The sequence below is a fragment of the Aquarana catesbeiana genome, linkage group LG01 (genome assembly GCF_042186555.1).
Source record: "Aquarana catesbeiana isolate 2022-GZ linkage group LG01, ASM4218655v1, whole genome shotgun sequence".
In the NCBI taxonomy this organism is placed as follows: domain Eukaryota; kingdom Metazoa; phylum Chordata; class Amphibia; order Anura; family Ranidae; genus Aquarana; species Aquarana catesbeiana.
The window spans coordinates 91,937,697-91,962,168 of record NC_133324.1 but is presented as its reverse complement, the minus strand read 5'-3'; the positions used below and the strand labels follow the sequence as shown (position 1 = coordinate 91,962,168).

Genomic DNA, 24,472 nt, shown 5'->3' with positions numbered 1-24,472 from the left:
GCGTGCCAGTGTCCAGCACCTGAAGGTGGACTATAACCCACATAGTAACTATGGCTTTGTGTCCTGTGATGTACTTCAAAAGAAAAGGATTTTACAGGTAAGCTGCTATAAAAATCCTATTTTTATACAAGAACTTTTTTCCTTTTCACTGCTGGATGATTTTGTCACCAGCACTGAATGTAGCAGGAAAGACCTTGCACCTTCACTATGACTTCTAAAGTTTTGTACTGCAGTGCAGACAAATTCCCAGTACAGATGTATAGTCATGCCCTAGTAGAGACCTTCTTTCACCATCACATTGTTTCAGCAGTGTCCACACTAAATGCCCTCCACTTCCATGTTGCAGCTCCTTTTTTCAGTCTGCCTTCTCTTCACACTGTGGAATGCTACCAGTCCTCTCCCCTCCGCTTCCCGTTGCTCCTCAGCAACACTCCATTATCACTCTACCTCTTCTCTCTCTCCAGAGCATGATCAGCTATTGCTCTACCTTCCTCCCCCTGAGCCACAGTTCTCCTTCCTCTGCACTCCACTTGTATCTGTTCAATCACCTTTCTCTCTAACGCTACTTTTAAAGCTGGCCAGATGGATAGTTTTGGCTTGTTCAGCAGTGACTGGCCAAATCTTGTTCCATCTTTTGGTTCCCGTTTTTGAGAAGTCAATTGAATGTTTGACATCTCATCATGCTGGAAACATTTTTGTACAATCAGTGCTGCAGTGTATTCGGATAGGGGAGCAAGGATTCCTCCATACACCTTGAATGCGTGGATCGAAGAATCCTCTTGATTTTATTCGGCCAGCTGGCTAATCCAAAAAACTGTCCATTGCCAGCCTAATTCCTACCCCTGTTTAGATCCCACAGTCTTCTCACTTGCCTTATACTTGGTCAGCTCATTCTACCTGCTCTCCCTTCCAAAATCTGTCTTCTCTCTCAAGTTCTTCCTAGTACTTGATCATTCCATACTTCTCTCCTGTCTGGTCAGCTTTCTGCCTTTTTCTCACAATGGCTGTGGTGGCTGCATTTTGTTATCGGATTTTTTATTTATTTTTTTTACCCGGTGATCTTGCCAGTAACGCACCACATGTAACAATACTTACCATATCTGTGTAGAAGTAGTGTTCCCACCTTAGGACAGGAAGTGTTGGGACTACAGAATATTCCCAGCTTTTCATCTTTCAGGAAGGGGGGGGGGGGGCATTCTGTATTTCACTGAAGTGAGCTGTTATTGGAGAACTGCAGAGTACACAACACTGGGTTTCTGGAAGGTTCACCAGGTAATTGTAATTTGCTCTTGGTTTATCACTGAAAATGTTTTTCTGTTGAGTAAGGGTAGTTCCGTGTTGTGGTAGACAATTAGAGTGGAGATCTAGATTCTTTGAAATGACCATTCCTGACATTCTCATTGAACAGCTTCTGCTTGTGTTTGACTTCCCATTCGTTTATTTTTTTTCCCCCTCAGTTGGACGAGAAGGAATCTCGGCGCCTGTTCCAGCAAATTCTCTCTGGGGTTGATTACTGTCACAGGCACATGGTGGTGCACAGAGACCTGAAACCCGAGAATGTTCTTCTAGATGCTCATATGAATGCTAAGATAGCTGATTTTGGTAAGTATTGGCATGTGAAGTGCCTGGGTTACTCAGGTGCTTGGGTCTATTTTATCTGCGGCTCATGTTTAGCCTTCACTCGACGTAAAAAAATGAAACCCTTTGGTGTGTGTGTGTTTTTTTTTTTTTTTTTTTCCCCCATCTAACCAACTAATTCGGAACTGATTAGTTCTAGCAATCTGCCATGGTTACAACTGGGGCTCAAGGACAATGTTTTGCATGAAGAAACAAGCTGTGGTTCATTCACTTTCATACTTTAGTACAAGCCAGCAGGAAATGCAATTTAACAAGGGTTATTTTATAAAAAAGCTTAACTTTTGCTTAGGAACTTTAGGCTATATAATTAAAATATTGGCAGACTTGTTTTCTGCTTTAAAGCTACTTGCCTGTCTGCCCCTGTACAGTGAGCTGCACACATACCGCTCACTGTACAAATTTGGCAATTCAGAATCCAGCTGAACGCCTGTGCATGCTTGTGACTTTCTTTCTTTTTCTTTCTTTCCTCTGCCCCAAGTTCCTGGGTCTGCCTACCTGCTGTGACCATAAAGGTCTTGCTCTTTTGTAGGTTTTCTGGTTATTTAACCCTAACCCTTTCAACACCCAGGGCAACTGAAAACCTTAAACTAATAATTTAAGGCCGGGTTTACACTGGTACAACAAATGCTCCGAAATTGGGAGCTCATTGCGCATGACGTGTGAAAATCAATGTTTCCCTATGGGAGCCGTCTTAACTGGTCCGACACAAGTCGGCCTGACTTTGAAAATGCTCCCTGTACTACTTTGGTCCGACTTTGATCCTACCTCAGCCCATTGACAATCATTGAAGTCGGATCGCCGTCTTGCATGATCTGATTTTGGCATGCGACTTGTGCTGTGATGATCTTGAGGGGGAACTCCACACCAAATTTTAAATCGGCATGGGTTCCCCCTCCAGGGGTATACCCTTCGGTCTAGTATGAATATTAAGGGGAACCCTTATACTCCAAAAAAAATTGCGTGGGGGTCCCCCCAAAATCCATACCAGACCCTTATCCGAGCACACAGCTTGACCGGTCAGGAAAGGGGGTGGGGACGAGCGAGTGCGCCTCCCCTTCCCTCCTGAACCGTACCAGGCCACATGCCCTCAACATGGTGGGTGCTTTGGGGCAGGGGGTGCCCTGCGGCCCCCCCCACCCCAAAGCACCGTGTCCCCATGTTGATGAGGACAAGGGTATCTTCCCGACAACCCTGGCCGTGGTTGTTGGGGTCTGTGGGCGGAGGGCTTACCTGAATCCGGGAGCCCCCTTTAATAAGGGGGCGCCCCAGATCCTGGACCCCCATCCTATGTGAATGAGTATGGGGTACATCGTACCCCTACCCATTCACCTGGGGGAAAAAGTGTCAATAAAAAAAAACACACTAGACCAGTTTTTAAAGTATTTTTAGGCAGCTCTGAGGGTCTCTTCCGACTTCTACCGCTCTCTGGCCTTTCCTCCCGCTCTCCTCCGCTATCTTCTGCTCTCTTGCCCGCTCTTTTGTTAGCATTGGGCCGGTCTTCACCGTCATGTTGACATGATGCTCTCTCTCGCTGTAATGCCGTGTACGCAACCGTACCAGGCCACATGCCCTCAACAGGGGGGTGGGTGCCCTGCGCCCCCCAAAGCACCTTGTCTCCATGTTGATGAGGACAAGGGCCTCTTCCTGACAACCCTGGCTGTTGGTTGTTGGGGTCTGCGAGGGGCTTATCGGAATCCAGGGGCCCCCAGATCCCGGCCCCCCACCCTATGTGAATAAGTATGGGGTACCCCTACCCATTTACCTGGGGGGGAAAGTGTCAAAACACACTAGACCGGTTTTTGAAGTATTTTATTAGGCAGCTCCGGGTGTCTCTTCCGACTTCTGCCGCTCTCTCAGGCCTCTTTTTCCGGTCTCCGGTTCTTCTGCCGGTCTCCTCCGCTATCTTCTGCTCTTTTGCTAGCGTTGGCCCGGTCTTCACTGTCTTCCGACGTTGACACAACACTCTCACGCTGTAATACCGCGCGCGCAATGACTTGTATAGGCATTGGGCGTGGTCACAGGGTGATGTCATCCAGTGACACCACCCCATCATGCCCCGGGCGGTGACATCATAAGGGGTGAGGTCACCGGATGACAACACCTGGTGACCACGCCCCATGCCTATTCAAGTTGAGTACACGGCATTACAGCGGGGAGAGCGTCGTGTCAACATCGGAAGAAGACAGTGAAGACTGGGCCAACGCTAGCAAAAGAGCAGAAGATAGCGAGGGAGAGGCCGGAGAGAGCAGTAGAAGTCGGAAGAGACCCCCGGAGCTGCCTAATTACTTTCAAAACCGGTCTAGTGTGTTTCCTCCCCCTGGGTGAATGGGTAGGAGGGGTACAATGTACCCCCTACTTATTCACACAGGGCGGGGGGCCGGGATCTGGGGGACCCCTTATTAAAGGGGCTCCTGGATTCAGATAAGCCCCCCCGCCCGCAGACCCCGACAACCAACGGCCAGGGTTGTTGGGAAGAGGCCCTTGGCCTCATCAACATGATGTTCGGAGTAGGGGGTTCCCCTTAAAATCCATAACAGACCCAAGGGCCTGGTATGCTCTTGGAGGGGGAATCCATGCCGGTTTTTAAAAATTTGGCGCGGTGTTCCCCCTCAAGATCATCTGAGCACAAGTCGCATTCCAAAGTCAGATCATGCAAGATGGCGGTCTGGCTTTGATCCGACTTTCAAAGTCAGACCAAAGTAGTATAGGGAGCATTTTCAAAGTCCGACTGTCTTGTGTCGGACCAGTTAATACGGCTTCCATAGGGAAACATTGATTTTCACACGTCATGCGACATGAGCTCCCAATGTCGGAGCGTTTGGCGCACTAGTGTGAACACGGCCTAAATGTATATGGAAAAGTGTGGTGTGTTTTTTTTTTTTTTTTTTATCATCATTGAAATATTTGCATTAAATTTATTTTCTTAGATATTTATCCTGATGCAGGGACAACATATGTGTTTTAACATGTCAGCTCGGCATGGTTATTACGTCAATGTGTATATTAGGTGTTTTCCATGACTGTATTCTGTAATTTATGCATAACTTATGAATTTTTTTTCCAATGTATGCTGCCAGTCAGAGCTCTCCTCTCCTCGCAGCGGAAGCTGCTGTGAGTAAAGAGAAGCCGTTAAAGTGTATCAGGCAAGTGTTATTTCTGGGAACACTTTCCTTTTAATCACCATGATTTGTTAAAGCCCAGATCCAGGAAAGGTAAGGCCTCCCTTGCAGTGGAGCTATGATCAACCTGCAGGGGATAAATGTTAGTGAAGGGGTGGTTAGAGCTGCACGATTAATCGTTAATCGATTGTGGTGTGTGGGTTTTTGTTTTTTTGCCCCCTCGCGATCGTGACAAAGCATTTCCCCCGATTCTATGCAGAGAATTCTCTGCTCAAGCTGACAGCTGTCAAGACAAGCCAGTCTGCCAAGTATCAACATCCTTGGCCCTGAGCTAACTATTAACATTGTAACGTTTTGTTTTTTAGATCAAAGGAATGAACTTTGGTCTGTAAATGAGTCAAGTTTAACCACTTAAACTAAACCTTTTTCTGACACTTGTTAGTTTCCAGTTAAAATCATTATTTTTTGCTAGAAAATTACTTAAAACCCCCCAAACATTATATATTTTGAGGGTGTCAAAGCTCCTCTAATCCCAGAATTTCATGTGTTGCCACTTACCAGTCCTTAGACGTGAAGGTTATATTTTTTTTTTGGGGGGGGGGGGGGGGGGGGGGAATTTGGATATTTGGTTATTTTTCACCTGGTAATCCTGGAAGTAACACACTTTAGGTGTCTTTGCTCACTCACGCCACTGTCTCTGGAGGAGCACTAGTCTCACCTTAAAACTGCTCACTTGATTTGGACTGACTTATCCCCTCCTCCATTAATGTAGGGCAATTGGTAGTTTGCAGAAGATAGCTGTGACTTAAGATCACATTTGTGCTTTCAGTTCAGCTTACAGGAAGTGACATTAAGAACATTTTCAGCAAATACCTTGCAAAGGAGGTCTGCCCACCACTGCAAAAATTAAAAGCCAGCACCTACACATACTGCAGCTGCTGGCTTTTAATAATGTACCTATCCTGAAGGTGGGAGGAGACAAGTCAGCGGAAAGTCCACTTTTGGGTGCAACTCTTTAACCTGTAAAATGAAAACTAATGCTGCCACCACTTTGAAGGACTGCAAATTTGCAACATCACTTTTGTTCTTGGGTTTAGATGATCTTTAAGGAGAATGCAACAGGATATATGGGGGGAAAAAGGAAGTTTGACTCTAAACATTTTCTACTAAAAATTTTTTTTTTTTTTTTTCCCACATTCGGTAGGTTATTATTGGAAGAATTTGTTTGGCCCTCTAAACCAGGACTTTTTTTTTTCTCTATTTTACAGGCCTTTCCAACATGATGGCCGATGGAGAATTTTTAAGGACAAGCTGTGGGTCTCCAAATTATGCTGCGCCAGAAGTAATTTCCGGAAGGTATGTGTTATATTTGCTAAAATGGGTTAATGGAAGCATGCAATGTCTGTTATGTAGAGTAAGGTACATGGGCAAATTTACCCATTCATGACAATGGCTGCTGAAGAGTCAGGCCAGTCAGCAACATCTTTGGGTGACACCGTGGGATGTAGTGACTTTATGACCCGCATAGTTTTGTAGAAATATGCACAATTTGGAATTGCTGAGTTTGACATTCACCTAGGAAAGTACAATGAAAACCTCATTGTTTTCTTGACTCTGCAGCTGATCTTCAAATCCAACTTTCTGCTCAAGAAGCATGTTTTAAGTTTTCTGCAGGGTTTACCTTGTGGATGTCTACTGAAATTTTTTGGGATAGTGAGGACGCTTTAGAACACCTGTGGTTTTTACTTCTATTTGGGCCCTGTTGGAGAGATTTCACCTAAAGAGCAGAAATCTCTAACTGCAACGCAATTTTTTTTAATTTTTTTTTTTTTTTGAAGACTAAAGGAAGGCTTACCCCTGTAAGATTTTTATTGCAATACTGTAAGTATGTGTCCCTATTGCATTTGGCCCCTCTTGTCTGGTAAAACCAATGTCTAACAGATGCCCAGCTAGACATAGTATGTCTCTTCTGGATTAAAAACCTGCCTATTCACACATTTTAATTAACCGCTTCAATACCAGGCACTTTCACCCCCTTCCTGCCCAGGCCAATTTTCAGCTTTCAGCCCTGTCACACTTTGAATGACAATTGCTTGGTCATGTTACATTGTACCCATGACTTTTTTTTTTTTTTTTTTTTTTTTTTTTTCTCAGAGCTTTCTTTTGGTATTTGATCACCACTGGGGCTTTTTAAAAAATAGACAAAATAGACCGAAAATTTTGGGAAAAGCATTTTTCTTTTCTGTTATAAATTTGCAACTCTTTCATGAATTTAGGCCAAAATGTATTCTGCTACATTTCTTTGTGGACTGTAACTAGGTAAAAAAAAAAATTAATAAACTTGTCTATTTAACAATTCTATTGCACAGAGCTGCCGTGAACCCTTGCTGGCACTCCTGGCCCTCTATCCAGTGCCCCCCCCCCCACATGGGTAGCTGTCCCCGAGCCCCGCTGCTGCGTCCATTGACGGCAGAACCTGGCTGCGTTCCCTCTCATCACTGCCTTTGGACAGCACTGGGAGCAAATAGCACAGCAAAGCCAGTGAGACCCGGAAAGCTACAACCAACCTGTTGACTTTTACATGCAATTATCGCTAACAGCTATTATAGCTGCTATTGGTAATCGTGTTCTGGCTGGGATGGTTCCCCTGCTGAGAGAACACAATATCTCCGGGGGAATCTACCAATTTTTCTTTCCTGCAACCACAGAAAATTGCTCCATCTTTGGCTAGCTTAAAGTGGATGTAAACCCGAAATTTTTTATTTATTTTTTTTTTTTGAGGTAGAGTATAAGATTTCCTATCATTTGAGCCCAGTCTTGCCACACAGTTAATCCATTTCTGAGCAATCCTCTTTTTTTTTTTTTTTATTGTTCAGTGAGAAAAATCTTGACAAACTGAGAAAAACTTTGTCAAATACTCCCCTTTGCTGTGAGTGACAGCCTAAGACACAGGCATTATTTTTTAATTCCCTCCCCCACTCCTTTCTTCAGCAGCTCTGCAAGGATTGGCTGTTCCACACCTCAGCATAATTTGGCATGTTAAAGTCATGTGGGTACTTTCCTGTCTTTTCACTGGATGTTAGAGATCATAGCAGAAGTTCAGTGTTAGAAATAAATGCATATTGACAAGGAGTGTAAAATGCATATTGACAAGGGGAGTGTAGAGGTGGGCGGGGAGTCTACTGACATCACGACTCCACCCACTGAGCTCCAGACAACAGACCCGCCCACAGAATCTGCAGTTTTTCGGGTCTAATAACAGAGGGGAGACATTTGACAGGTAAAGATACATGCAGGAGGCATGTATATCCTTATAGATGACCCCTATGGCAGTAGTTTAGAAAGGATGACATTGGGTTTACATATACTTTAAGTGTAGAGACTTGTAGATTGCTTTCTGGAGATGGGGTAGGTTAGCTTCTGCAATAACGCCACCTAATATCTGAGGTAAGACATTGGCCACAGTGTGCCAAACCACAACCCAGCCCTCCTAAGCACAGTGGTCACAGAATCCTAAATGTGCACACACCTGTCGGCTCAAGCCTGAGCACCACCTTTTATTATGCCTTCTTACTCCACTGACCAGCGCTAAAAGATGCACTAGTTCAAGTGTGATTCTGTTAAGCGAGCTTTAAAAAAATGTATCAGTAAATACACTTCAACCCCCAACATTGCTGTAAGCCTACTGTTTGCTCTATCCAGGCTCTACGCTGGCCCAGAAGTAGACATATGGAGCAGTGGTGTCATTCTCTATGCCTTGCTATGTGGGACTCTTCCGTTTGATGATGACCATGTGCCAACCCTGTTCAAGAAGATCTGTGATGGCATCTTCTACACTCCTCAGTATCTGAACCCACCTGTGATCAGCATTCTCAAGCACATGCTTCAAGTGGATCCTATGAAAAGGGCTACCATAAGGGACATCAGGTGAGCTTGCCAGTAAATGCAAACTAATGCTGCTTGGTCACTTGTGTGTGTTTGTAAATTGTCTGCTTATATAATTTTTCTATTACTACTTTAAAGCCACCCTGTCGGAGGCATACAAAATTTTCCTGCAAAGGAAGATTTGTTATTGGGTGCTGTAGAGCATCCCTGGAGAATTTTGACATCCTGTATACTTTTTGGGTATATCAGATGCCTGAATCGCCTGCCATGCTTCATTTTTTTTTTCTGCTGGCTTCCATTTTACTACCTGACACAGTAGTGATGTAATAAGTGGTGGGAGAAGCCATACCCCAGCAGTGTGGTGGCTGAAGATTCTTCAAGGGTTTGCAGCAGGCAGGGTTTCTTTAAATTTGCTTTAAAAATAGCGCTTAGATACAAAATGCATCTGTTGTGTTTGCAGACCTTTAGCAACACTTGATCTTTTCACCGCAAAGGATGCAGAAAATGCAGGCCTACCAAAAGTGGAGATGAGCAAATTCTCGAGGAAAGACCGAGGATCTGAGCCTTCCACACCCTCAGGCAGCCCCACAAGTCTAAGGTTACACCGGCGGAGCCTGTTCTCCATGTTGTCCTGTTTGGATAGCACTGCATGCAGTTGGTGCTGGAGCCTCTCAGTGGTAACATCCAATGGCAACAGGTCATCCTCCCACGAGTCAGTGCGGGTCTCTGTAACATGTTCCCTTAACTTCTGCAGGTCCTGCCGAATCAAGGAAACATCATTCTTCACCTCTTCAATCTTACTTGTCAGTGTGCTCTTGCAGTCTATCGGCTCCAGTACTTTGGTTGTCAGCTGCTGCAGAGTCTGTAGAGGTTGTGGCGGCACCATTTTTCCCTAGGGTCTCTTTCTACTTGAGCCGCTATCTATCCAGCTTTGCAATAGTGTCAGTCACCTTTTTTCAGCGGAGACATGGGGTAGTAAGGTGGGGGAAGATCCAAGCAGTGTAAGGTGGGCAGAAAAGTTAAGGATTCGGATCTCAAGCAAAGCTCCCAAGTTACACTCCTCTCACACCATGGTGGTCCAGGCCACGCCCCCAGGCTTCCACCTTTACCCGGTCTTCCTTCTGGGTTTGTGGGTTCTTGCTATTTGAAGGGCTGGGATGATTTCACTCCTGCACTGCAGTGATCTGAAGGGTTGGCCTACGCAGTGCTGTTTAGGGGATATTCATTTTACCTACGGGTACGTTTTTCTTACCTGTAGTTAAAAATTGCAAAGTTGTGTTTACTACCCCTTTAATTCTGAATTCATTGGTATTTGGCATATTTATCCCAAGTCATTTAGTAGTACTAAACTGCTTCCAGAGCACAACACTTAATCGGTGCTGTGTCCGTTTTGCTATTCTTTTATCACATTCTGACCATAATGTGTACTTGTTTCCAAACAGACCAGGCTTCAGACCCACAATCCAGTGAAGAGGCCACAATTTGTGGAACTAGTACGGTTTTTGTTTGGAGGACATTTTGGAAAACTATCTTCTACCAAAAGCCTGTACTAAAATTGCACCAGAACCATTAGTAAATATTGGAAACAAAATCTAGGTGTGTGTGTGTGTGTGTGTGTGTGTGTGTGTTTTTTTAACTAACGATGCTTGTATCTCACCAAAACGTTTCCACCTCTTCACACAGGGCATACAGATCATTTGACTTTGAGATGTCCCACAATTTTTTTTTTTTTTTGACAGACCCAATAGAGAAGATATTTGTCATCGGCGCCAGCAACAATAGTTTTGTGCTGTTGACTTTGATGCACGCAAGTAAAAGCGGATTAATTTTCAAATGGTGTGCTAGTGACAAATGTATACTGACGGCACCATCTGTTCAGTTGGAGCACCCGATTACCTAAGGTCATATAATTCCTGATCTGACAGGTTGTCTCTGCCTGCATAAGGGAGCAGAGTCCAAACAGAATGTGTGCACTGCAGAATAAACTCTGATGTACTTTGATATATTGGAAGGGCAGCATTGCACTAAAGCAGGGAAATGAGACTTCCATATATCCAGCTCAGGGTAGTTTTTAAAGCTTGCCATGAGCATGTAAGATGACCCCACTTTAGGTGCTGGGGTCAGCTTTGTTGACTAAATATGGTCCAGTTTGTTTAACCGCTCCAAAAACAAAAAACTAACAAATCTCTTCATAAATGCTTGTGTATGGATCCCATCAGTGTGTAGGTATATTTCTGCAATATTGTATGTTATCGTATATCGTGTTTTTGGTTTGTTTGTTTTTTTGGTAGAAAATTACTTTGATATTAAAGGTAAACGTGTTTTTCCTTTTCCTTAAAGATGTCATACTTGCCTGCTCTGAGCAGACCTGATCCTCTGCCGGCACGCCTGGCTCCTCCCTCCCTTCGAGTGCCCCTCAGAGCAAGCTGCTTGCATTGGGGGCGCCCAAACAGACACGCTTTCGAGACGCTCCTCTGCATGTCTGTTCACACACGGAGCCACGGCTCAGCCCGAACACCTCTCCCTGGTTGGCTCACTGACTGATGCGCTTGTGCACAACGCTGGATGGGGATGGGTGGCTGCTGTACACAGGTTTTTTACCTGCATGCATGTAAAAAAATTCAGCCTTTAGAACCACTTTAATGTGGTATTAAACTGGAAATGTATTCTAACAGCTTACCAGTCAGATGTGGGTGCATTCGTTTTGTTAAGGGTTTTTTTTTTGTGCGCAGACATTGAATTTTGAGTGATTGGGCATTTTGAAATTTTTTTTGAAAAGGCGTAATGTAGAGAAATGTAAACGAAAAATGCGCATAATCTGTGACCTGGATAGAAAAGATTCACGACCACTTTTTTTTTTTTTTTTTTCTTTTCCGTAGCAACATGAGATAAAATTGAAGGGTTGGTCGAATTTCAAAATGAATGGTGGTACCATTGTATTACAAATTGCACAAAATTTTGATTGACAAATTGTTTGAAATTCAACCAATGTATGGCCTGCATTACTGGCTGGATCACCAGGTGAAATTAAAGGGAACAAATGTAATGCAGCCATCACATCTAAGAATTGGTAAGCTGCAATGTTTGCTTTTGGGTTTAATACAGCTTTAAAACGGTGGTAAAAACAGTTTGGCTGCATGTTTTTAAGCCCCCCCCCCTTAAACCTCAGATATAATTAGACCTAACGGTTATAAGGCTTTTTCTTGTGATATGAGCACTTGTCCCCATTGGAAGGTTTCACATGTGGTCTGTTCTGGTGACAGCTGTAGAATTTTGGATTTTCCCATCACTTGTTAGTGGTGACAGTGGTCACCAGGGCAAATGGGGTGAATCTCCTTAGTGGGGGCACTGCCAACAGTAAAAACCTGATGGGCTTTGCTTTCCTGCTCTATCTGGAAAATTAGAGAAATTCATCCTGCTACCCACTCTGGCCTTGACACATGATATAGGGTGTTTGCTTATTGACTGGTAACCATTGTCGCTGGGGCTGAAAGTGATGGAAAATTGAACATCGAATTGGTGTCAGAACAGGAATAGAGGGGAAAATCTTCCAGCTAGGACAAACTTGTCTAAGAAGGTATGGTTTTTTTTTTGTTTTTTTGTTCCTCTAGATTCCAGTTGTCTACATGACAGGAAGTCGAGTGAAATCTCCCCAATGACACACATTTGGGGGGAAAATAGTTTTTTTAACCATTTCATGTTCTTTCCAAAGTGAGTCCCGTGTGCATGATTTATCTATTTCTGAACTTCATAAATAATACCACAATAACTTGGACACTTATGTTCCTTGAAGACCATTTAGTATAAACTGGAATTAAGTAGCCGTTTATCATGATTATTTCATTTTTACTTTTAATCCAGAGATCATGACTGGTTCAAACAGGACCTCCCGAAGTATCTGTTCCCAGAGGACCAAGCTTACAGTTCAAACATGATCGATGACGAAGCTTTAAAGGAAGTGTGTGAGAAGTGTGAGTGTACAGAGGAGGAGGTGCTCAGCTGCTTGTACAGCCACAATCACCAGGACCCATTGGCTGTAGCGTATCACCTGATCATAGACAACCGACGGATTATGAACGAGGCCAAAGATTTCTATTTGGCGACAAGCCCGCCCGATTCATTTGTGGAGGAGCCTCATGTACCCCGGGCCCATCCAGAGAGGGTGCCCTTTTTAATTGCAGAGTCCCCCCGCCAGAGACACACGCTTGATGAGCTGAACCCACAAAAATCAAAGCACCAGGTTGGGGTGAGAAGAGCAAAATGGCACCTAGGGATTAGAAGTCAAAGCCGACCAAATGACATCATGGCAGAAGTATGCCGAGCCATGAAGCAGCTGGGCTATGAGTGGAAGGTAAGGGTTTTTTATTTTAAGATGCCATTCATAAATGGTTATTAAAATTTATACATAAGAACCTCTAATATTCTGAACTTTCTTGTAGTTTGTTGCTTTAGACTTGGCTGCAGAATTGGCAGGGGGCTAAGGTTGTCCAATATGGAAGGCTGTACATTATGTGAAAAGTTTGATCCTCTAATTGATCCTCTCTGAGGGCTTGTCAATGCTGATAAAATCCAAAATCTTGCAGAAAGATTAAGGAATTCCCTCTAATATGAATTTTAAGCTACTTTTAAAAGTTTGTCCTGGTGGTTTTCTTCTTTACACCATGCCTTGGCCAGGATGTAAACAAAGGTTGCATCTGTGAAGGTCAGTGCAAAGCAGCAAGGATAAGTGCACTTCACACCCATCACTGCCTTATAACGCAGCAGCTGGTGTGTTCTAGCAGGAATCACCGCTCTGTACTACACCATTCCTTTTTCATTAAATGGTCACATGGACATCTCATAAAGTTCAATTGGCCGCCTTGCTTTGCGCTGCAGTAAGCTAAAGTGGTATGTCGTGTTTTTTTTTTTTTTTTTTTTTTTTTTTGTTAGCAGACAAAATGCAGTAGTGTGAATCGGAGACTAAGCATTTTGCCTCGTCAGTTATTCCAGCGTAGTCCCACTGCATCTGGTGTGAAATGGATCCTGAATGTAATGTCATAAAGCAAAACTGCCATGCAAGAATGCTTCAGTGCGGGGGGGAAAAAAGCCATACTCCACCGATGTCCTCATTCATGAGCAGTCTAGGCTTCATCTACCAAGTCGGTGGCCTGGAAGTATGTGGCACTTGACTTTTGAAATGGTTGCTTTTAGCCACACATCTAATGCAAACATAAAATAACCCTGTATAAATGTGTTATAACCTCGTGAGTTGTTACGCAGAGCCAATAAATAAAAAGCTGCCTGCACTCCCCACACTTCCTATTTATGTGATAATGCAAAAGCGAAAACCAAATAAGTTCAGTGCTAAGTGAACATAATTGATTTTATGTGTGACCCTCCTATTGTGGATGCTCAGTAGTGTACAATCTCCTGATCTTCAGTAAAGTGCTCAAACTCCACATGGATTCCCAAACATAAACAGCAAATAGATGAAGTGATATAAATAGGAATTATCGATGCAATAATAAAACAATGTGCTTATAAACTGTATAAAACGATCATGTGTTAAATGTATTTAGCGCATGATCAGTTAATACATTTTTAAAAGGATAAAGCACTATTGCCAGTTTCTACTTTGCATGTGGGTAATGTGAGAGGAGGGCTCTGACTATCAGGAAGGAGTATTACATGGTGGAATCAGTTGCCCAAGATATATACCAAAGGAAGGAGGAACAAATGAGAGTAATACCCCAGAGGATTAACCACTGTCGCATGTGTTTTATTCAGCCTTAAGGTAAGGGCACATCTGGTGAAGGGTCGCACAAGGAGCGATTTGTTGCATGCACATAGGTGGATCAAAGTGAATAGCTTCGGTCTTTAGCATCTCACCTTTATTCACATACCTTGGACTATTTTGTTTATATTCACTATAGATTGGACTATCCATCATTTATTGTTTATAAGCACGTTGTTTTTATTATCGCATCGGTTATTCCTATTTATATCTCTTTATTTGCTGTTTATGATTGGGAATCCATGTAGAGTTTTTGCACACTTGCACTTTACTGAGGATCAGATTGTATTGAGCACAGTACACTACTGACCATCCACAATAGGTGGATCACATTTATTGATCAGGTTCACTTAGCGCTGTATGTTTGTTTATTTATTTTTTTATCGTTTGACCATAATTTTAGTTGCCCTTTACACATCCTCCTCTTACACAACTGTAAGCGATGTTAGTGTGAACATGTATATCCCATGCTGCATTCATCAAGGTTGCTTCAAATTTGCAGATTGTGAATCCATACTACCTCCGTGTTAGGAGAAAAAATCCAGTGACCAGTATGTATACAAAAATGAGCCTGCAGCTATACCAAGTGGACAGCCGAACATACTTGCTGGACTTCCGCAGCATAGATGGTATGTAATACTACTACTGTACCACCATGCAGAGATTTTACTGTTTTACCTTCTTAAAGCAATATTGTTAATGACATTCTGACAGTCAGTTATAGGTTACTCAAGCACTTCTGCATTTTGGTTATCAGAGGGGCATGTGCAGATTTGCCCCTTAAACAAAGGTCCAGGCTTTTAAGGGCTGTGGGGAGGAAACTGGAAAGGCAGACAGTACTGTGCAGGTAGCATGTGGATACTTAAAGTGATTGTAAAGTTTTTATTTTTATATAACCTGTTATACTTGCTCTGTACAGTTGGTTTTGCACAGAGCAGCCTGGATCCTTTTCTCTGGTCCCTCTTTGCTGCCCCTGGCCCCTCCCCTTCAAGTGCCCCCACAGCAAGCAGTTTGCTATGGGGCAGCCAAGCCACAGCTTTGTGTATCCATTCAGACACGGAGCAGTGGTTTGGCCCTGCCCCCTTTCTCTCCTGATTAGCTGACTGACAGCAGTGGGATCCAATCAGGAGTGAGTCCCAGACGGCCGAGGGACTTGTGTACATAGCGATAGGACTCAGGTAAGTGTGTGTGTGGTGGGCCTGCATACAGGGCTTTTTATCTTGATGCATTAAAATATGTCTTTACAACCGCTTTAAGGGGCCTGCTGCATAACTTCAGGGTTAATGGTAAAGAGGATACTAAATCTATTATGGGAGTAGTGCCACCCACTCCCAGGACCTATAGCCAACTTTTGCATTAAAAAGTTTAGGGTGAGTGATGGCAGAATACCTCCACACAATCTAGAGCCAAACAAGACCAGGTTTAAAACGCTGGAAATAGTTTAGCTATGTTACTTCATAAGTAATCTCTACTGATCCCTAAATAACCCAGAATCTGTGTAAAGCTGAAACCGGTAAAGAACACAACCAGTGTAAAGTGGTCTGTGTGTAATGCACAGCGCACCACATCACTCAATTATATCTCTCAAGGACTTAAAGGCATGGTTCACCTTTTTGTAGATATGTAGTAATTTGAACCACATTAATTTGGTGAAAAGAGTACGTTTAACTCCTTGGTGCTGAGTGTACTCAAATGTGCGGACCTAATGGGACTGGGCTTTTTTCCGTGGGGCCATATATTTGCATATGTCTTTGTGCTGGGACTGCACAGCACGCTTCCAGCACAGAGACCGGGATCTCACCAAGAGCCCAGGGCCCTGCATTAACGATCGGGACCTGAAACTCACCTGATCGCTGTAATAGCCTCTAATTGGCTATCATACTGATCAGTCACACTGAAGCCGTCCCCATTTTTTTTTTTTCCCCTGAATAGAGGATTAAGACACATTCTATCTCTGCTACCAGAGAAAACTAAGCCTATAAAAATGTGCACTATTGTTTCTGGGCTGTACTATAGGTACAAACATACACCTAAGTAAGTGGTATCGCTTCAATCGTCAACAAACTTATTTTGGGTGGTGGCTTGCTGGAAGGCTTTTGCAGTAGAAAATATACAACTAATTGTAAAATTTTTTTATTTTTACTATTTTGGGCCAGTTTTCCTTTGAAGAGAAAATCAGGAGATATCGACTACCATATACCACCAAATAAAAAATTAAATTTAAAAAACACAGGCTTTCTTTTCCCCCCTGAAGAAAACAAGGTTTAATCCACCTGGATGCACAAAGTAGTTTATATGTACGGTTATAGTAACATGTTCAAGTTGCAAAAATTGTGCTTGGGCATTAATATTTGTTACCCTTAGGTGCAAAGGGGTTAAAGTGCAGTGGTGTCCCAGAGCTCCTTGCCAGCCACTGACATCCTCAGCCTGGCAGCTTCTGGCTATGGATCCCCAGCCATTTCTTTTGGGCAGGCTGAGATGACGGTACTTCCTCGTATGTGCGTGGGAATTCTGTCATCCCAGCATTGCCAAAGTTCTTACACTGGAGCTGCACAGTACAGGCAGTTTAGTAACTTCAATGCAGAAGGACGTACCATGCCTCTTCATTAAAAATCTAAACCCAAAAAAAAGCAAACTTCCACATTAAATATTTGAATTGCATTCCAGGTGCAAAGCACAGGCTTCAGCAGAGGAACTGAACAATGGACTACAACTGACTGTTTTTTGACACCACCACCCTTGTGCTTCACTTAGAGCCCCTTTTGCTGTGGTGACAGATGGGACTTGTAGTCTTTCATTCACAGATCCTGTAAACGGTTCTGTGAATGGATGATGTAGCTGTGCTGGTGGAGTCACGCAGAGCTGCACTGACTTGAAGAAAAAAAAAAATCAAGGCTGCCGAGAGAAGAACCTGTGATTCAGGTGGATGGTGGCGTTGGATGTTTCATGTTCAAACCTAAAGCGGTATTAGACCCAAAAAATATTGCAGTTTACCAATCATTAGATGTGGTGACTAGATCAATATTTTTTTCTTCCCTCTGTTTTCACCTGGTGATCTGGCCAGTAACACGACCTGTACTAGTGCCCCCACACTGGATGAAGAAGCAATGGGGATACCTTTGGACAGCGGCGGAGAGGAGGGTGTTAGATGTACTAGTGGATTTGGATACACTAAAATGGAAGCCAAACGTGGCTCACACTTCTAAGCAAGTACAACAGTTTTTTTAGATTTTTTTTTTTTTTTTTCACCGTGCAGGTCCTGAGGAGCTGTGGGCAGGAGTTTTTAGGTGAGGCTGGACGCTGCAGACTAGACCCTCCTCAGGACCAGCGCGGTGTCCAAAAAAAAACTGAATCGAATTTTTTTTTTTTTAAAGGAAATCTCCCAGCCCTATACTCGAGTAGATATGGTATACCTTATCTAATCGCTCGAGACCCTCACTCGAGACCCCAAAGTTGGCTTATACTCGAGTAGATATGGTATATGACAAATGAATAATGCAACAGTGAATATAAAGTGCATATATGGATGGCTGTATGAACGAAAGTCCAATGTGAATAATTTCATCAGATAAGTATATGGGGTTTTTTGTTTTTCTTTTTAGACAATTTAAAGTGCATATAGTGATAGCTGTGCAAAAGTCCTTCCCTTTCAAAACAGTGCTATGGTGTTCAGTGTCACTGCATCCACATCATGGGGGCTGTAAAGATCCGCACTCACCAGATATGCTGGACTCCCTTGCCTTATAGCAAGAGGAGTCTACTGTGCTTGTAGGTCATTCATGGGGACCAATCCCAGTACGATATCCTCCGGTAGCTCCCTCTATGGTGGATTACTACCTCCGATTAGTGATTCTGGGGCCAAAATTGTGCAATGTGCGGTATATGGAAGAGACTCCTCAGAGTAAAATCCTCAGATTTATTGTGAAAACAGCAGCAGTCTATCAAACAGGGCTGATGTTGTGATGTCCAGTTATGTCATAATGACAGTTTTTAATATTTAAATAAATTTTTTACTATGTATGCGGCTGTTTCACAATAAATCTGAGGATTTTACTGAGGTTCCTTTTCCATATATCGCACAGAGTAAAATCCTCAGATTTATTGTGAAACCGTCGCATACATAGTAAAAAATTCATGTAAATATTAAACTGTCAATACAAAACCAGACCTGATTTTCCTTAGTGTGTGTACCCCACTTAAAAAAACAAAAAAAACAAAAAAAAAACAAATGCAACCATTACATCGAAGACCTGTAAGCTTCTGTATGTTTGCTTTTGGGGTAAATACAACTGGTGTGGTCACAAAGGGGACAAAGCTGTTTAATTTGACTTTAGGGTAGGCAGCAAGTTGGAAGAAAAGACACTTGATATGAGGGAATTCTTTGTAGGAAACTCTTGGACATGTAAAAACATGCTTTGCTTACCCATGCACACTTTGTGTAATATAAGGTTTGCCTGGAGTTCAAATTAAAATGATTTGAGACTGAATCATGGCAGTTTTATCAGACCCATAATCTGTGCCGTTACCAGAGCAACAAAGCTACCATTCTAGAAGAAACAGAGCAATGTTAGTATCTCATTCTCTGTATCTGGAAACCTACCAGACCTACAGCCTGTCACTGGAGCCATACCAGCATGCCCATGAACGGCCACAGTTCCTATCATGCTTTCCTTCTGCAGAGAGTATTTGCAGGACGGAGACTGCTGCTCAATAGTATCATCCAGAGTGCTGCACCTCCAGACTGTTAGGCCTTATTGAACAATGTTTTGGGGGGGGGGGGGGAGGAGGAGACATTGACACATGGACACATGTGTAATGTCTGGGCAGTACTCTGCATGTAACGTGTGTGGTGGGGATAGGGAGAAAGGAAGACCTCTGGATGGGAGGGGGCTCTATGTTGAACCTGTACTGGGGGTAAAACATGACCTGTTTACTAGGATAAAGAATGTTGGGCTAGAAACAGATGGTGTGTGTATATATGATGGGCCCCAACATAAAAAGAATGAACCTTGGTTACATTTGCCGTGCAGTGTAGAAATATGAACAGTTGTGGTTAATTTTGTATGACTATACCTCACTGAACTTTTCCCTTTGTTAGCTGACTTTATAATAGTGCTGGGGACACACATAGGTCACTGTTTTCTGATACTGGGAGGTATTCAGGTGTTGGTGAATCTTTCCTTTTGCCCACTCAGGACAAAGTGGTGGGTTCTCTCAAACACCCCCGTATTCTTTGTGCTTCTCGATTTTACCAAATCATCCAGCATCCCCCTCCCCCTGCTACATCACCAACCTAGTTTGCAGATATCGCCAGTTTGTCCTCCGCTCCTCCCAAGACCTCATTTCTAGCTCCCTTGTCACCACCTCCCATACTCTCTTCCCAGACTCTCCCATCCTCTGGAACTCCCTGTCCTACTATGGCCAGTCAGCTCCTACCCTGATCCTTAAACTAATTCAGGGAAGCCTCCACCTAAGAACTATACCCAAGTGACCGCCTTCAGATCATTTCCGGCAGTGATTACCTTTTGTACCATCTGCCCACCATGTAAACTGAGTAGGGCCTGCCTATTCCTTCTGTATTGAACTGCATTGGCACTATGTAAATCCTGTATAATATAATTGAGGACCTTTTCAAATTTTCAGATCTTGGGGAACCTCTGTCAGTATTTGGGATCAGTGGGAAGAATGCCCTTTAACATTGCTGGTTGAGAGATTCCCCACTTTCAGTGGTGATCAAAATGCCACCCTCACGGCCAGCTAAAAAGATATGTAGTATTATACACTTGGCTCTGCCAAATGGCACTTGACCTGAAATTTTTCAAGCTCCACATAATTGGAGGTCAATCAGTCACAGCTCCAGGATCCCCCAACAACCTCTGGGGGGGTCCTAGGGCAGCCTTTTTCAACCAGTGTGCCTTGAGGTTTCTTCAGGGGTGCCTTGGCAAAATGCCCCAAAATTGTACACAAGCCAGCAGTTGGATGAAACTTGCCTTTTTAGTTGCACAAAGCCACAGGTTTTCATTGTACACCATTACAACCTTCTAGCTGCCACCTCCCAACTACTGACATCAGTTGATAAGGAGGATGTCATTTGCCTGCATATCATCCTTGTTTGGCCCTCCTTTCATCTTTGAGGTCTAATTAGCTGAGTGTTGGAGAAAAGCTGAGGGAGAAGAGAAACCTTGGAATACTAGTCAGTACCAATTTGCAAAAGTGTATTTGCTTTGGAAAAATTGCCTCTAATGTGGGTGTCTTTGTATTGATACTACAATTTTGTAAAACTATCAGAATAGTTTTTGTTTTAGAATGGGGTGCCTCAAGACTGTCCATAATTTTGGAGGGTGCCATGACTGAAAGGTTGAGAGATGCTGTTCTAGGGTTCCACAGAACCCTGGTTGAGCATGACTGCCTTAGGGAAATTACCTATGGCTTGGACAAACTAGAGGTTAATGTAGTAAAGAGGGTTAGATTTCAAGAGGACCTGTCTCTAAATAGGAAAAGTGACAGATTTACTTTGGATGCTTGCCTCACAAACAAGCTGATCTTCATTTGCATGTATAATGTTGATAATGTGTGTTTTATTTTTCAACAGATGAGGTTAGCGATGTCAAATCTGAAAATACCACACCAAGACGGTCGGGGTCTGTTGGCAGTAACCGTCCGCCTCAGAAAAGTGACTCTGATGCCGAAGCCCCAGCAAAATCGTCCAATGGCTCTGTCCCTTCTTCACTGACCTCCTCTGCAGACTCCTCCAACACTGACCTGGTCCCTCGACCAGGAAGCCATACTATAGAGTTCTTTGAAATGTGTGCAAATTTAATCAAAATCCTAGCGCGATAGGCTGAGGCCTTTTACCAGATATCATTCCGAGCAATAAGCATGCAGTAACCTGTAGCCAAAATGCTTCCAGTCTTAATCCAGTCCTAGTACACAAAGAGCTGAAAGCAACATCACAAATGCAATTTGCACATGGATCTGACGTAGTCGCTCGGTCTAAAACAGTAAAGCTTATTGTGTGTTATTTTTAACATATAGAAATGTCAACAAAGCTATAAAATTTTATGTATATAATTTTCTTTTTTTTTTTTTTTTTTTTTTTTTACCAAGGTTTGACTTTTTATTGCACATTTTATTGAACACTGGGCTGTGTCGCTTATTCCTGAGACACCACATGCGCTTGATTTTTATTTTGTGTTTTTTTTCATAGGATTTTACTTTTAATGGGGATTTTCGTTTTTTATTTTAAATATCTTTGGACAGTCTCTGCTCTTGATAGGGAGGTATAGTGTATGTAAACCCTAAATCTATTTTAAAGGGAACTTTCTCCCTAATATTACTTTCACCCTAATATTACTCTGCAGAAATAAACAGCCTTATAACACACACCTTGACAAATATATAGCACCATGTGCGATTTCTGTTTGCTCTCTGGTTGTCTAGTAATTGGCTTTGGAAACTGCCAGCTATTAGTGACTTCATGTAATTAATGGTGTTACTCAGCCCCCTCATGATATCTGTTATTGACAGCAGCAGAACTTGGAAAAGTAGGAAGAAAAACACGGTGTCCAAAAGAATGCAGATCTGAAGGTGGGATGAAGGGTATTGATAAGTATGTCAAAGCCAATGCGTTTCGGCGCAAAGGATAACTCCTCCCCCTTTCCTTAGGGCTGTTGCTGCATGCTATTTAAATAGGGAACGTTCCCAAAACACACACACGCGCGCGCACACACACGGTAGACTGACAGTGGACAGCTGTGGTTGTAGGTGCAGCATCAAGTAATGGAGAATGTTTCCCAGTCAGGTTTTCAATCATAAGATGTAGGTAGCATGAGGGGTCTGAGCAACGCCACGTGTTACATTGTCATTGTTAAATGGCCAGCAGTTTCCAGTGCTAATTGTGGGGCAACCAGAAAGCGGGTAGAAGTCAAAGTGCTATGGCATTTATCAAGGTACGTGTTACATGGCTGTTTAATGTTCAGAGTAATTCTAGGGCAAACTTCCACTTAATGCATGTTTGGCCTCAGGCCTGCCTTATACACTTTAAATAATCATTCAGAGTAGTTTATACTTTAAGTATGCCTGGCTTCATGCCTAACTGTATACAATTTTTAGGCATGCAATAATTGGTGAAGGTGTTGCATAGTTTCTTACCTGGAGGTCCTGCCAGTAATGGACTCATTACAGGCTGACAGTGCTGAGCCACCGCCTTTCAATTGCAAGCAGCATTGTTGGCCTGCCATATGCGTGCAGGCCGTGTTTGGCAGCCTATAGGCCAACTAAATGAGCATGCATGTCGGGCTGACAACGCTGTTGCTAATTGAGGCAGCGGCTTGGTGTGTTCATCCTGCAACAGGAAGTGCTGTCACTGGCAGGATCACCAGATAAGAAACCTGGGAACAGATTCAAAGATTCGCTTAAGAAAGTGGTCTTACAGTGTACTGCGATGCCAAGTATACTGAAAGATGGTTTACATTTCAAAGTAAAGCTATCTTGAGACTGAGGTTGCTGTGGGCAAACTGTGGCTAAAATACTAGTTTCCTGGCAGTTATACTGATAACCTGGCTTCAGTATCAATCAGGAGCCAGCATTCTGATCAGTAGAATGCCTGATCTACATATGTGCCAGGATTTAGTGGTTCAGGGTATTTGACATAGGAGGGTTGGCATGATAGCCAGGCAGCTGGAATTGTTAAACTATTATTGGCAGTGACTGCATCCATTTTTTATTTTTTTTATTTTGTATTGCTTATGTTGGAAGCATGGTTTTTAGTACACTTGGCTTGGCTCTGAGAAGTCTTGGCCTGCCAGTCATGTCGGCTGACGCTTTCTTGCCTATAGGACAGGGATGACGTTGGCAGCACAGATCTGAGGTCTGGAGACTTCACACAGTGAGGGCACCAGAAAGTAAATTCTCACCAATCTCTGCATATTCAAACATGGCCACTCCCTGAAAGAGGGCTCGTTGATCACAAGAGCTCTAGATCTCTGCTGCAAGATGACTGGGCAAATCCCCATTTAGATTTAGATTACTGGTTTTGGGTGATACAGAGCAGGAGACTGAAGCACATTTTAATTTAACTCACCCAAATCCAGACCACCTGATCATGGTGTGCACAGGAAATACAATTTGGTTGTTCATGCCATTGCATTTGTCTATCTAGATCCTATTGCTAAGCTCAAATGGAATATGGACAGCACATTTTCAGACTTGTTCTCCAGAGCCACCTAATGGTGAAATTTAGTATCTCGGCTTTTGCAGTCATTTATGATGCTTTGGGTGGATTTATGACTGGGCTGGAATTGAGGCTAGAGGGAGATTTTGTAAGACATTTAATTGCACTCCATGCTCATCTGACCTCTTTAATTCTGTGTTCTCACTTAGGGCAGCCCAACCAACATATGTTTACCATGACTTGGGTTCCTTCCCCTTCAGTGTAAACCTTGAATGGGCCCCCCTCTCTTTGCTGCACAAGACCATCTTTATATCAAGAGCAATGAGACTGCCAGCTGTTTAGAAATAACCCTGAAAATTCCCTTTTAATTATGGTTAGGTTGGTTTATATAATGCAAGTTTAATGAGGGACGGTAATTTGTACAAATGTAATAAATGTTTTTTGTTTTTCTTTTTATATATAACAGTTGAACATTTTTGTTAAATTGATTTTAAACATTGGATACATGTAGAATGTTACCTGGCTGGATAAATAAACACTGATTTTTTTATTCTTGGTAATAGTAAAAAAAAAACAGGCTTTTTCCTTCAAGTGCTCAACTGGCATTCACTTGCTATTTTTTTTAATTTTTTTTTTTTTTTTTAATACAATTTTAAAGTTTTAATTTTAAAACATATCAATGAATGCCTGTATTACCTTAAACTCCTAGTGCGGGGAATGACTGCATTAAAGTTCTAGTTCATGTGTCGGCTACATGTTGGAGCAAGTCTTTTAATGAGCAGGGTATGCAAGAGCACAGGCTTGAGCAGGGGGCTTTTATCCACATGTAACCTGGTCAGGTTTTTGTTCAACAGTAGGAAAAGGAATGTGGGAAGCTCATGTAAA

At 42.9% G+C, this 24,472-nt stretch overlaps 1 protein-coding gene across 2 annotated transcripts in view; it reads left to right on the top strand.

The window, feature by feature from the left end:
- Nucleotides 1-24,228, top strand: part of PRKAA1 (protein kinase AMP-activated catalytic subunit alpha 1) — a 67,647-nt gene extending 43,419 nt beyond the window's left edge. For both annotated transcript variants that reach the window (XM_073621692.1, XM_073621700.1), the window contains exons 4-9: nucleotides 1,458-1,602; nucleotides 6,026-6,113; nucleotides 8,460-8,684; nucleotides 12,504-12,993; nucleotides 14,918-15,044; nucleotides 21,008-24,228. In XM_073621692.1, coding sequence (XP_073477793.1) covers nucleotides 1,458-1,602; nucleotides 6,026-6,113; nucleotides 8,460-8,684; nucleotides 12,504-12,993; nucleotides 14,918-15,044; nucleotides 21,008-21,255 — 1,323 coding nt within the window. In that variant the 3' untranslated portion in view covers nucleotides 21,256-24,228. The remainder of the gene's footprint in view (nucleotides 1-1,457; nucleotides 1,603-6,025; nucleotides 6,114-8,459; nucleotides 8,685-12,503; nucleotides 12,994-14,917; nucleotides 15,045-21,007) is intronic.
- Nucleotides 24,229-24,472: the final 244 nt, after the last annotated feature.